Here is a 13,411-nt window from a genome sequence, read left to right on the forward strand (position 1 = left end):
AAAGCAATCTACAGATTCAATGCAATCCCTATCAAACTACCAAGGGCATTTTTCACAGAACTAGAAAAAAAATGTCACAATTCGTATGGAAACACAAAATACCGCAAATAGCCAAAGCAATCTTGAGAAAGAAAAACGGAGCTGGAGGAATCAGGCTCCTGGACTTCAGACTATACTACAAAGCTACAGTAATCAAGACAGTATGGTACTGGCACAAAAATAGAAATATAGATCAATGGAACAGGATAGAAAGCCCAGAGATAAACCCACGCACCTATGGTCACCTTATTTTTGATAAAGGAGGCAAGAGTATACAGTGGAGAAAAGACATCCTCTTCAATAAGTGGTGCTGGGAAAACTGGACAGCTACATGTAAAAGAATGAAGTTACAACACTCCCTAACACCATACACAAAAATAAACTCAAAATGGATTAAAGACCTAAATGTAAGGCCAGACACTATCAAATTCTTAGAGGAAAACATAGGCAGAACACTCTATGACATAAATCACAGCAAGATCCTTTTTGACCCACCTCCTAGAGAAATGGAAATAAAAACAAAAATAAACAAATGGGACCTAATGAAACTTACAAGCTTTCGGAGAGCAAAGGAAAACATAAACAAGACGACAAGACAACCCTCAGAATGGGAGAAAATAGTTGTAAATGAAGCAACTGACAAAGGATTAATCTCCAAAATATACAAGCAGCTCATGCAGCTCAATATCAAAATAACAAACAAACCAATTCAAAAATGGGCAGAAGACCTAAATAGACATTTCTCCAAAGAAGATATACAGATTGCCAACAAACACATGAAAGGATGCTCAACATCACTAATCATTAGAGAAATGCAAATCCAAACTACAATGAGGTATCACCTCACACCAGTCAGAAGGGCTATCATTAAAAAATCTACAAACAATAAATGCTGGAGAGGGTGTGGAGAAAAGGGAACCCTCTGGCACTGCTGGTGGGAATGTAAATTGATACAGCCACTATGGAGAACAGTATGGAGGTTCCTTAAAAAACTAAAACTAGAGCTACCATACGACCTAGCAATCCCACTACTGGGCATATACCCTGAGAAAACCATAATTCAAAAAGGGTCATGTACCACAATGTTCACTGCAGCTCTATTTACAATAGTCAGGGCATGGAAGCAACCTAAGTGTCCATCGACAGATGAATGGCTAAAGAAGATGTGGTACATATATACAATGGAATATTACTCAGCCATAAAAAGAAACGAAATTGAGTTATTTGTAGTGAGGTGGATGGACCTAGAGTCTGTCATACAGAGTGAAGTAAGTCAGAAAGAGAAAAACAAATACCATATGCTAACACATATATATGGAATGTAAAAAAAAAAAAAAAAATGATTCTGAAGAACCTAGGGGCAGGACAGAAATAAAGACACAGATATAGAGAATGGACTTGAGGACAGAGGGAGGGGGAAGGGTAAGCTGGGATGAAGTGAGAGAGTGTCATGGACATATATACACTCCCAAATGTAAAACAGATAGCTAGTGGGAAGCAGCCGCATAGCACAGGGAGATCAGCTCAGTGTTCTGTGACCACCTAGAGGGGTGGGATAGGGAGGATGGGAGGGAGACACAAGAGGGAGGAGATATGGGGATATATGTATATGTATAGCTGATTCACTGTGTTATACAGCAGAAACTAACACACCATTGTAAGGCAATTATACTCCAATTAAGATGTTAAAAAAAAAGTATGCAGTTTAATCTAAAACTAACTGTATAAATAAGAGGTATTGTTTTGATTTCTTTTCCTATTGTTACAGTCACCAAGAAGCAAACTTCAAAAACTTTACCTTCTTGGGACTTTCCTGGTGGCGCACTGGTTAAGAATCTGCCTGCCAATGCAGGGGACCCAGGTTCGATCCCTGGTCCGGGAAGCTCCCATGTGCCATGGAGCAACTAAGCCCATGCACCACAACTATTGAGCCTGTGCTCTAGAGCCTGCGAGCCCCAACTACTGAGCCTGTGTGCCGCAACTACTGAAGCCCACGCACCTAGAGCCCGTGCTCTGCAACAAGAGAAGCCAACGCAATAAGAAGCCCTCACACTGCAACAAACCCCTGCTGGCCGCAACTAAAGAAAGCCCGCGCACGGCAATGAAGAACCAATGCAGCCAAAAATACATAAATAAATTAATATATATATAAATTTATATATATTTATATATATAAATATATATATTTATATACATAAACAGAAACATCTTATTGGGATGTGGAGGTGCTTATCTCTGAGGATAGTAAGGAAGTGGGTTGCTGAAGCGATCATGTCAAGGGAAGAAAGGGGAGGGAATCTCAAATACAGATTGAGTGATGATGGCAGCCACAGAGAGAACTAGAGAGCAAATGTAGTCCAGGATAGAAGAACCCTGACTGCATATCTGGGATAGAGGAAGAAACCTGGTACACTAAGCAGTAGAGAGATCTAGCTGCAGTTTCTAACAGGGGTCTACTTATGAAATAGATTACTACATAGCTATTAAAGATATTTAAAATGAACTTGTAGAAACTAGGATCATTAAGGGAAAAGGACAGGATGTAAATCAAATATGTTAAAGAAACGCATACATTAAAAACAGGACTAACAACACTGTACTTAATGTTGTGGTCTGAAATGCATCCCCTCAAAATTGATATGCTGAAGTTCTAACCCCTAATACCTCAGAATTAACTGTATTTGGAGATAGGGCTTTTAAAGAGGCAATTATGGTAAAAATGAGTTCATGTGGGTGGGCTCTAGTCCAATATGACAGGTGTCATTAGAAGAGCTTAAAAAATGGACACACACAGAGGAAAAACCATGTGAGAAGACAGCCATCTACAAGCCAAGGAAAGAGGTCTCTGAGGAAACAACACTGTCAACACTCTGACCTAGAACTTCTAGCCTCCAGAACTGTGAGGAAATACATTTGTTGTTTAAACCACCCAGTCTGTGGTATTTTATTATGGCAGCCTTAGCAAACTGATACACTTATGTTAGTAGAAGTTGTCTCTAAATTGTAGGCTCACAGGCATTTTTCAAATTTTTGGCATTTTCTCTTTTTTTTTTTTAATATAATGAATGCATGTTACAATTATAAAAAAAGGTTATATATTTTTAAAGTTGGATCACTTAACAGAAAGACAAAATGTGAGGACTGAAAATGGATCCCTATACACGGGGGTTCAGTATACTATGTTCTTTACTTTTGTATCTGTTTGAAAATTTCCATAATAAAAAGTTGAAAACAGTTAAACGTAAGCAACCAATTTCACTCCTAGGTGGCTAAGATTTAAATTGCTGGGAAGGAGTTTTATATTTTTATCAGAAAAAAACGTATAGATTATAGAATGGGATTATAATTCCCTTGGTGCATGTTAACAAAACTGATAGAAATAAACCTAGATTAGAAGTCTGAAATCCTGGAAACTATAGGCTTTAGTCTGAAGAAAAGTTACTAGTTCAATGAATGAGACATTATTTAAGGAAAACAATTTGGGGGGTGGGTGTTGGAAACAATGGGATTATCCAATTACAGGTAAATAGTTGTGAATAACCTGGGGAGGCAGTGAAATATAGTTGGGGGGGAAGGGTAGGAAGAATTTCGATTTAGAAGACCTATACTTGAGTTTCAGCTGTGCCATTTTATTCTTCACAAGGTGCTGAGCAAATGCCTTAACCTATCTTAATTTTCTCATTGTTTCAGTCAAGGAGGTAGAAGAGAAAACAAATTTGAAATACACAAAAGAATACTGAAAAGCATGAAGATGGTGAGGAGATTAGATCCTAAAAGGTCGTTACAAATGAGGATTAAAATGTTAAAATAGTTTGACATCTCTTTCTCCAAAGTAATTTCTTTCTCCAAAGGATATCTTTTTTTTTTATTTAACAACAAAGGCATGAGCATCAGAAATTCCCTTTGAAACTAAAAACCTATATTAAGTGAATATTAAACAAACGACCTAAGTAGGTCAAAGAATCTGGAGTTCCACTTTAAAAAAATTTTTTTCCTCAAATAATATAACCTATCTCGTTTAAACACTTTTTCTCAACTATGATTTTCAACCAAAATAATGAAAAGGTACCACATAAACAAAGGCAAATTTTAGTTTGAAGAATTAGATGAACTGAGACAATAGCAAAGAATACAAATGTAGAATCATAAAGTAGCTTACAAATGAAAATTCATGTAATTCAATGTTTCTAACAAAAGACAAGTGCCAAAAGTTGTCTAAGGTATACATCTGGGTATCAAAACCTAGCCTCCCAAATTCTCTATAACTAAAAGGATAACTTCACTATTCATTTTTTAATGAAATAGTTTTATGTAGCTGAAATATAAATGAAGTTTTACTAAAGAAAAAAAAATGACCTTATTCTACAATAACCTCTCATTCATTCTTTCATTTAACAACAGCTACTAAGAACAAAAATGAGTCAAACCTCAGGGATAAAATGAAGCATGAATACTACATGGTTCCTGATATCAAGGATGCTACAAGCTAGTAAGGGAAAAGAACATGTGAACAAATAATAAGTAAAAATGCTATACTAGAGTTATATACTAAACACAATGATTACAAGGGTAAAGAACAATGGACTTTTTTCTTTTTTCACATTTATAATACTCGAAAACTTAGCAAGAAAAAATCAACTTCCCAAGTAATGGACAAACCATAACAAAATAGGAAACTCTCTTACTTGGAAAATCCTTTCCATCTGGATAGTAATATTCTGTGAATTCTATATAGACAGCTGACATTTCTTGTGGAAGATACAGGGATTTTTTATTGCAAGAAATCATACTTTTGGGGGAGGAACGACATTGTTCTGCTGTAGAGACCTGAAAAAATAATTAAGTGTATTGAAGTAACACTAAACAAAGCCCTTTCCAAAGAATTTATGCAACATGGACAGTACTTCAAACTCTTAAAACTACTTCCAATAATTAATTAATTAATTGCCAATGTAATCTTTATCATATATTTAATTTCATATTAAATTATTTTAAAATAATACCAATTAACTTATTCATAAAACTATAACCTCTTTGGATTCTTATTAATTACAAAGTCAATTCTGTACAATTTTCTTTGCAAACTTACTACTTTGAGCCTTACAATAACAGATAGAAAATTTCTGTAAGACAATACAAATAAGTTAAGTGGCAGAGTCAGGACACAGATCCAAGTCCTCAAGACTAAACTGCTTCCCAACTATGTACTTTATAATAGTTCTTTACCATAATTCATGATTATGAAAAATAATATAATTATATACAGAGCTTTAGTTTAGAATAACAAAAAAATTACAGAGACAGACAGTGGTGATGGCTGTACAGCAATGTGAATATACTTAATGTCAATGAACTGTACACTTAAAAATGGTTAAAATGATAAATGTTATGTCATGTATATTTTACCACAATAAAAATTAATTTAAAAATAACAGTACAACTATAAATGCTCCTGTCAAATAGTTCGAGCTCTTAAATTATTTTTCCAATAGACTATTAGTTTTAAGATTCATGTTACACATTTTTCACTCTCTGCCCAAAACAGTTAATTTATAATCACATCAAAAACTTGTATACTAATTTCTCCAAAGTTCAACCAATAGCATTTTATCAGTTTCATTTATTTATGCTTGTTTAGCAGACCCAGGGATACATCTCAAGGTTATTTTTTTTCATTCATTCAACAAACATGTATATTTCTCATGTGAAGTGGAATGACTCTTCAATGTTTTATTTGTTTCCCCTTGTATAAATTGCTAATCAAACCTCTGATTATTTGTACAGTCTTCATAAATTTAAGTCAGTTCCTTACATTGTCTAATAAGAAGCTTTTCTCTGCATACATGGAAACAAATTCTTTTCAAATCCAGAGTGTCAAGTTATTTTATATAGTAGACAATAGCCTTTTTCCCTTTTCTTTTAATAGTTAAAAAGTTATTCAAATTGGGATGAACATACTATCTTATTTTCTTCCAGTTACTTTTGTTTGTTTTGTTCTGGTGTATTCGTGTATGTGGGATTTCTTTACTGTATTTCATTCTCGATCATATGGGATTATGGGTGATTCCCCTTCCCCATTTCCATATGAATTTATTCAAATATAATGCATTATATAGAGAACATTAAGAAAGAAGCAATTGCACAATAAGAAAGTAACTCTTAAATCAGGGTATCTCAAAATTGGCACTATTGATATTTGGGGCCAGATAACTTTGTTATGGGGGCTGTCCAGTGCATTGTAGAATGTTCGGCAGCAACACTGATCTCTACCCACTAGATGTCAGCAGCAACCCCCTCCAGCTGTGACAACAAAAATTGTCCTCAGACATTGCCAAATGTCCTCTGGAGGGCAAAACTGGCCCTAGTTGAAAACTACTGAGTAAAATGAAAACTTTCCAGATAAAACTAAGTCTCAAAGACATAGACTTATCAAAATATACAAGAACAATTCACAAATGATAATACATACTTGAAATCCTTTATTTAAAAAAAAAAAAAAAGGGTCATAGTTTTACTGTGTTGGTCTCAAGGGTTGTGATGTTAGACCATGTTGTACCGATTATAGCCTGAATAAGAATGTTAGTATAAATAGGACAGAGTTCTTAGCTATAAAATTATGTTCACAGTATAGTCAATACTTAGTAGTTAATTAAGGAAAAATCGTATTTTAGTTTATTCCACTAAGACCTTTGTGTAATAAGTAATCTGGCCTACAAAGAGAGGTCTGGCCTTTGTCCCTACTCTTGGGAGGTAATTCTCTTTTTTTTAATGTTTTCTTTTTAAATTTTTTTTTTTGGCCGTATCGCATGGCAAGTGGGATCTTAGTTCCCCAACCAGGGATCGAACCTGCGCCCCCTGAACTGGAAGGCAGAGTCTTAACCACTGGACCGCTGGGAAAGTCCTGGGAGGTAATTCTAAAGTCTTGGAATTTCCTATTCATGGTAGACCCCTGAGACCACAACTGATAGTTTATGCTCACAAGATGACTCAGAATGGGACTGACCACACTTGATAGTCTTAGTAGTGTTTAAGTCCACTTGTAGAGACTAAGTTCAACTACGTGGGCAATATTTCATACATACTGTTACATGTTCATCCTGGGAGGCTAATGTGTCCTAGGGACAAGGAAATACTGAATTTGGAGCCCTTTGAAACTCCACTCTATGCTCTCTTCCTATGGCTGGTTCTAATTCGTATTCCTGCCTTGTAGTAAATGTGACTGAGTATAACTGATTTCGGCGAGTTCTGTGAGTTTTTCTAGTAAATTCTCGAATCTAAGCATAGTTTAGGGAAACCCCAGAAACTACAGTTGGTGTCATTAGTCTTGTGCAGACTTGGCAGTCTGGCAAACTGTGCCCTTAACCTCACAGTTTGCCTAATTCTGGGTAACCATATAAATGAAAATTAATGAACTGGTATTTTCTATTCTGTCTAATTTAGCCATTTCACAAAACTGGTCAAGATGTTTTTAAATAAAATGGTGGCACTGGTTTATAAGAGTTGTTTGCAGGAGATACTAAAGGTGTTTATCAGAAGCTTTAATTTAAGAAATAAAACATACCTGGTATATATTGAAATCTGCAAGTCTAACCACAACAGAACTAGACATTAACTTAACTTTGGATTGTTGAGGTAACACTGTAGGTGTTTTGGAAGTCCCTTTCAGAGTTGAGTCTTTCTCTGTGGGAAACAAAAATTCCTTTTAATTTATAGTAAAATTATTTTTTACCAGTCACTCTTTTATTACTAAGGCAGCTACTAGAAATATAGATGAACCCTAATTTCTCAAACAAGGTAACATATGTGGAAATACTTTATATATAAACTGATATAAGAACATAAGTTATTATGATGATTACTCTTTTATTTTGTGATAATTATTCTTTAAATGGGAATCATACTTATATCACATTGAAGAAACTCTCATACAATAACTTTTGGGTGGAATTCTTGTTAAAAAGAGGAATCTACCTGTCATTTAAGAGTCTGAAATATTCTACGTGGGTATTACTTTTATTAGTCATATTAATTTAAAAAGTGCTTTGATCTATAAGCCTATGATCCGAATGAGGTACAGGCTTTTTAGACATTAATTAAACACCATATTTATTTACAGAAAATATCATATGGTGAACATACACACACATTCACACAGATACACACACCCAATTAATATTAGGGGAATGACATAATGTTGTTAGAGGTAAAATACCTGTTTGTGTGTGCTGGGGAGAGGCATGTGTTGGGGATTCAGGAGGTGAACCTACATCATGATCCTTTACAGCCTGTTTAAGCATTTCAACGTTGCACTCAAATTCATGTAACAACTCGTTGGCCCAACCATTTTTTATTTTGGTTGCATCACTAAAATACATCCAATGATTACAACTATCTCCTGTAAAATGAATAACAAGTATTTCACTGAAAAATGCACACTTTTCATTTATTCCATTATAGCAAAGCTTCTAATGATAAATATTCATTTTCTCAAGAGATTCTTTAATCTTCCAATAAATTTGCAGCTTTCACCTACTACAGACATTAATCTTCCTAGAAAATATGAGTAAAACATTTAGAATGGAGGGAGTGTCAAAAGCAAATAACCTGGGAGGGTTTCTCTCTAGAACCCATCCTTGGTAGAACATCACTCAGAGTTTCAATAAGAAGCAGCATTGCTGGTCAACCTTCACTGAATGCTCAATCCCTGGCATGCCTCCATTGAATAGAATCCCAGTAAATACCATACAGGAAAAAGTCTCTTCATCAGAGATTTGTTGTAAACTGCAGCCATATATATATATATATACACACACATATATATATATGTATGTATATGTGTATATATATATATCACATATAGGATTTTTGGAGGAAAAATTTTAAATCAGGATTATTAGGTTTATCTGTAGCAATTAAGAAAAGTAGTATCTACATAAAAGGGTTAAGAAAATAAAACCTACTTTATGACTAAAAGTTTTACCTTCTAAATAGGAATGATTTCTATGGTAAAAATTATTTTCAGTATATGTAAGTCACTTACGAATCAGGAGGTCAGACTGTAAGACAAAGCCCTTCAAACAAAACTCTAAACAAATGGTACAACCTTTAAATTCTACCAGGTACTGACACACAAATGACAAACACTGGGAAATTGAAATTTGTGAAGAGAAAAATTTTTATCACATTTTAAAAGTTCTAGAAAACTCATTACAGTTATTTGGTTTTTCTTATTTGTATGAATTAAAAAATAAAAAGCCACATATCACCAAAATGCAGAGATGGGTATAAGGTCAAATTACTTAATTTGGCCATAAACATACATATTTTCGTTTTTATTATTTGGGGGGAAAGTGCCTATCAATATGTGATTATTAAAGAACCTATTAACTCTTATCTATTGATGAAATTTAGAAAATACAAAAAAGTTTTTAAAAAAAGGTTCCTGGAATCCTACAATTTAACTAAAATCACTGTTATCCTTTTGCTTTATTTTCTTTTTTGATTTTTGAATATATATAATTAAAAAATTCAAAACAGATTAATAACTTGCTTTTGTCATAATTAAGAAAATAGCACAAATATGTCTTCTATATTCTAATTTTTTTAAGTTTTAAATCAGTTTACAATATTTCCAATTTCTAACAATTATATTTACTAATAATCTACATAAACCTCAATATAAGATTCATGAATATTTTCTATGGCAATTATATTTTCTTGGTAAGATACTGCCAGGGGGGGAAATAATAAATGCCTTGATCTCTTTTCTCCTTAAAAAATTAAATTAAAACAAAATAATAAAATAACAACAAAATGAAATAAATTGGCTATATAATTTAAAAGCAAGATTTACATCTTTTAAAGAAATTGTTATACAAACCTGCTTTGTGATAAGGATAATAATCTATAGTTAGCTGTGTAAAAGACAGTTGCATAGCCCCTCCAGTAATACGTCTGTTTGACTCTGGGAAAAGAAAAAGATGAAATTGAAAGAGAGACAGAGAAAGAAGTATTAAGCAAATATAAGAAACATTTCACTTACCATACCTGCAGTCCAAGCAGTGATAACTGTCTCTCTGCTACCAAGGTTAATACAATAAGGATTTTAAGAAATGCAATCCAGGGACTTCCCCGGTGGTCCAGTGGTTAAGAATCCACCTTGCAATGCAAGGGACGCCGGTTCGATACCTGGTCCAGGAACTAGGTTCCCACATGTCGCAGGGCAACTAAGCCCTCATGCCACAACTAGAGGGCCTGCGTGCCACAACTACAGAGCCCATGCGCTCTGGAGCCTGCACGCCACAACTAGAGAGAAGCCTGTGCACCACAACGAAAGATCCTGCGTGCCACACTAAGACCCAATGCAGACAATAAATAAATAAATAAATATTCTTTTAAAAAAGAAAGAAATGCAATTCAATCTAGTAAGTATTTATTGAGCCCCTATCCCCTGCAAGGTACTAAGCTAAAAGGTGAGGATACAAGAATAGCAGAACTTTTATATTTACAGACCTAACCATATGCCAAACATTGTTTTAAATTTTTTAAGTGTACTTATTCATTTGCTCTTCATGGCAACCCTATGAAATAGATACCATTAATATTATGCCTATTTTCTAGATAAGAAAATTAAGTAAATAGGCCAAGGTCATACAATCAGTTAGTGTAGAGCTGGTTTTGAAACCAGGAAATCCTAACCACAACCTTATATCATCCTGCCTCTTGTTGAAGAAGCAATTGAATCTACTAGGTTAGGTAAGTTTTCTAAAGTCACACAGCTATGTTAAGATTGGAAGTATCTAAAACTCTGTTTCTGTTTTGTTATGTCTGTTCATTTACTTTGTTTTTTAGATTCCACATATAAGTGAAACCATACAGTATTTGTCAATAGGTGATTGCCAGAGGACAGGGAGATAGGGGAAGAAGAAAAATAGGTGAGGGAGATTAAGTGGTACAAACTTCCAGTTGTGAAATAAATGAGTCATGGATATGAAATGTACAGTGTGGGGAATATAGTCAATAATTACATAGTATCTTTGAATGGGGACAGATCATAACTAGACTTATCATGGTGATCATTTTGAAATGTATAGAAATAACAAATCACTATGTTGTGTAATAGGAACTAACATAGCGCTGTAGGTCAACTAGACTTCAAAAGCAAACAAACTCATAGAAAAAGAGATCAGATTTGTGGTTACAAGAGGCAAGGGGTGGGGGAAGGGAGAATGCGATGAAGGCAGTAAAAAGGTACAAACTTTCAGTTATAAGATAAATAAGTACGAGGAATATAATGTACAACATGATAAATATAATTAACACTGCTGTATGTTGTACATGAAAGTTAAGAGAATAAATCCTAAGAGTTCTCATCACAAGGAAAATTTTTTTTTATTTCTTTAATTTTGTATCTATATGAGATGATGATGGTCACTAAACTTACTGTGATAATTATTTCATGATGTATGTAAGTCAAATCATTATGCTGTATGCCTTAAACTTATACAGTGCTGTATGTCAATTATATCTCAATAAAACTAGAAGAAAAAGCAAAAATAAAAAATAAAAAGGTAAAAAAGAAATCCGAAGTAGATGAAAAGTCAGTTTAACTCCAACATAAAAATCAAACATTAAAACAGCATAGACAAATCAAATACAAATTAGTATAGAGCTATGTACACACTCTCTACGTTAATTTGTTAACTGCAATTTATCTCAACTGGCAGAATTTCTAGTACAGATCTACAATCCCTTATTTAAAACCCTTGGAGCCAAATGTTTCAGAATTCAGAACTGTTTTAGATCTTATTAAAGTAATGTACATATATCTGTGTATACATACATATATATGTATGTATATAAACACAAAACTGCCAGCAGGTTCTGAGGCAGCACTAAGTAACAAAAGATAGTAATTCTGCAGCAAAACTCAAGTATTTACACTAAGTGGGTATAAGAAAGATGATAAATAGCAACATGCTCATTTAGATGAAGTTTTGCCAGCAAATGAATTCTTTACAAACTTGTGAAAAAGCATTTCAGACCCTTCTGGATTTTAGAATAGCAGAGAACTGATTACAGATCTTTAAGATGAGGAAGCTATTTTGGTGGAGGGGTTTTCCCCTTAAATAACATCATTTAGCTTATTCTATGAGGGAATATAGAGGGAGGAACGTAAAAGAGCTGAGAAAACACTTCTCTGCTTTTTTGCTGATGACTTAACCTTGACCCCTCATTTTGTTATTTTGGTTTGTTTTAACTTTTTCTGATTTTCCTTTCAAATCACTAAAGCAGGAGATGCCAACTACAAGCCAAATGACACAAAAGGTAGACAAACAAAAGACAGCAAATCTCTCTCCAAACTCCAAATCTTCCTTACCTTTTCTGCTCCACCCTTTTATCTGGTAGCTGATATCTGGCTGCCCTTTCTGAAAAGGCAAGGTAACTTCTATTGCTAAGTATAGGAGCAATAGAAGTTACGGGGGTTGGTCTCAATATTCACTCTCTCAGCTTTAAAAATTCGAAGCAACAACTTTCAAAGACATAGATTCTGATTCAGGTCTGAGGCCCCACGTTGGATGTCTCCATTTAAAAAAGATTCTCGGGCTTCCCTGGTGGCGCAGTGGTTGACAATCTGCCTGCCAATGCAGGGGACACGGGTTCGAGCCCTGGTCTGGGAAGATCCCACATGCCGCAGAGCAGCTGGGCCCGTGAGCCACGGCTACTGAGCCTGCGCGTCTGGAGCCTGTGCTCCGCAACAAGAGAGGCCGCAATAGTGAGAGGCCCGTGCACCGCGATGAAGAGTGGCCCCCGCTTGCCGCAACTGGACAAAGCCCTCGCACAGAAACGAAGACCCAACACAGCCAAAAATAAATAAATAAATAATTATTTTTTAAAAAATTAAAAAAAAAAAAGATTCTCAGCTTGATTCTCATGCTCACCAAGGTGTGAGAAACACTGTCCTAGAGGCAGGACTACCTGATGAATCCTTCCAACACTTACGGGCCAGAGACACTCTCTGGAGGAGAAACAGAAATGCCCAGCACCTAGAGTATGGAACCACAGATTTTCCAAGTGACCAAGAGCAGCTCCCTGTTAACCCCATTACCTGTGTTTACTAAATAGGGAAAAATAAGAGAAGCAAAAGCTAAAAGGAAAGAAAAAACCTTCCTAACTGGGATTTAGCTTCCTGACCAAATTTAGGGAGGATCTGGAGTAAGGAGACATAAGAAATGTTAAACAGCCACACAGTTGTGTTTATATGCCCATAGGGTCAGAAAAATGTAGATAAACCATCATGCTGAAAACACATGTGCATCGCTTTTCGGCCTTTTGGCAAAGATCAAGTGAAAATACATGTGCAAATAATTAT

General features: G+C 34.9%; 1 protein-coding gene across 1 annotated transcript in view; it reads right to left on the reverse strand.

Moving 5' to 3' along the window:
- Positions 1-13,411, reverse strand: part of BLTP3B (bridge-like lipid transfer protein family member 3B) — a 91,293-nt gene that overhangs the window by 26,633 nt on the left and 51,249 nt on the right. The window contains 4 exon segments of the mRNA XM_068560076.1: positions 4,725-4,866; positions 7,601-7,719; positions 8,252-8,434; positions 9,920-10,003. Coding sequence (XP_068416177.1) covers positions 4,725-4,866; positions 7,601-7,719; positions 8,252-8,434; positions 9,920-10,003 — 528 coding nt within the window.

This window comes from Eschrichtius robustus, chromosome 13 (assembly GCF_028021215.1).
Source record: "Eschrichtius robustus isolate mEscRob2 chromosome 13, mEscRob2.pri, whole genome shotgun sequence".
Classification (NCBI taxonomy): Eukaryota; Metazoa; Chordata; class Mammalia; order Artiodactyla; family Eschrichtiidae; genus Eschrichtius; species Eschrichtius robustus.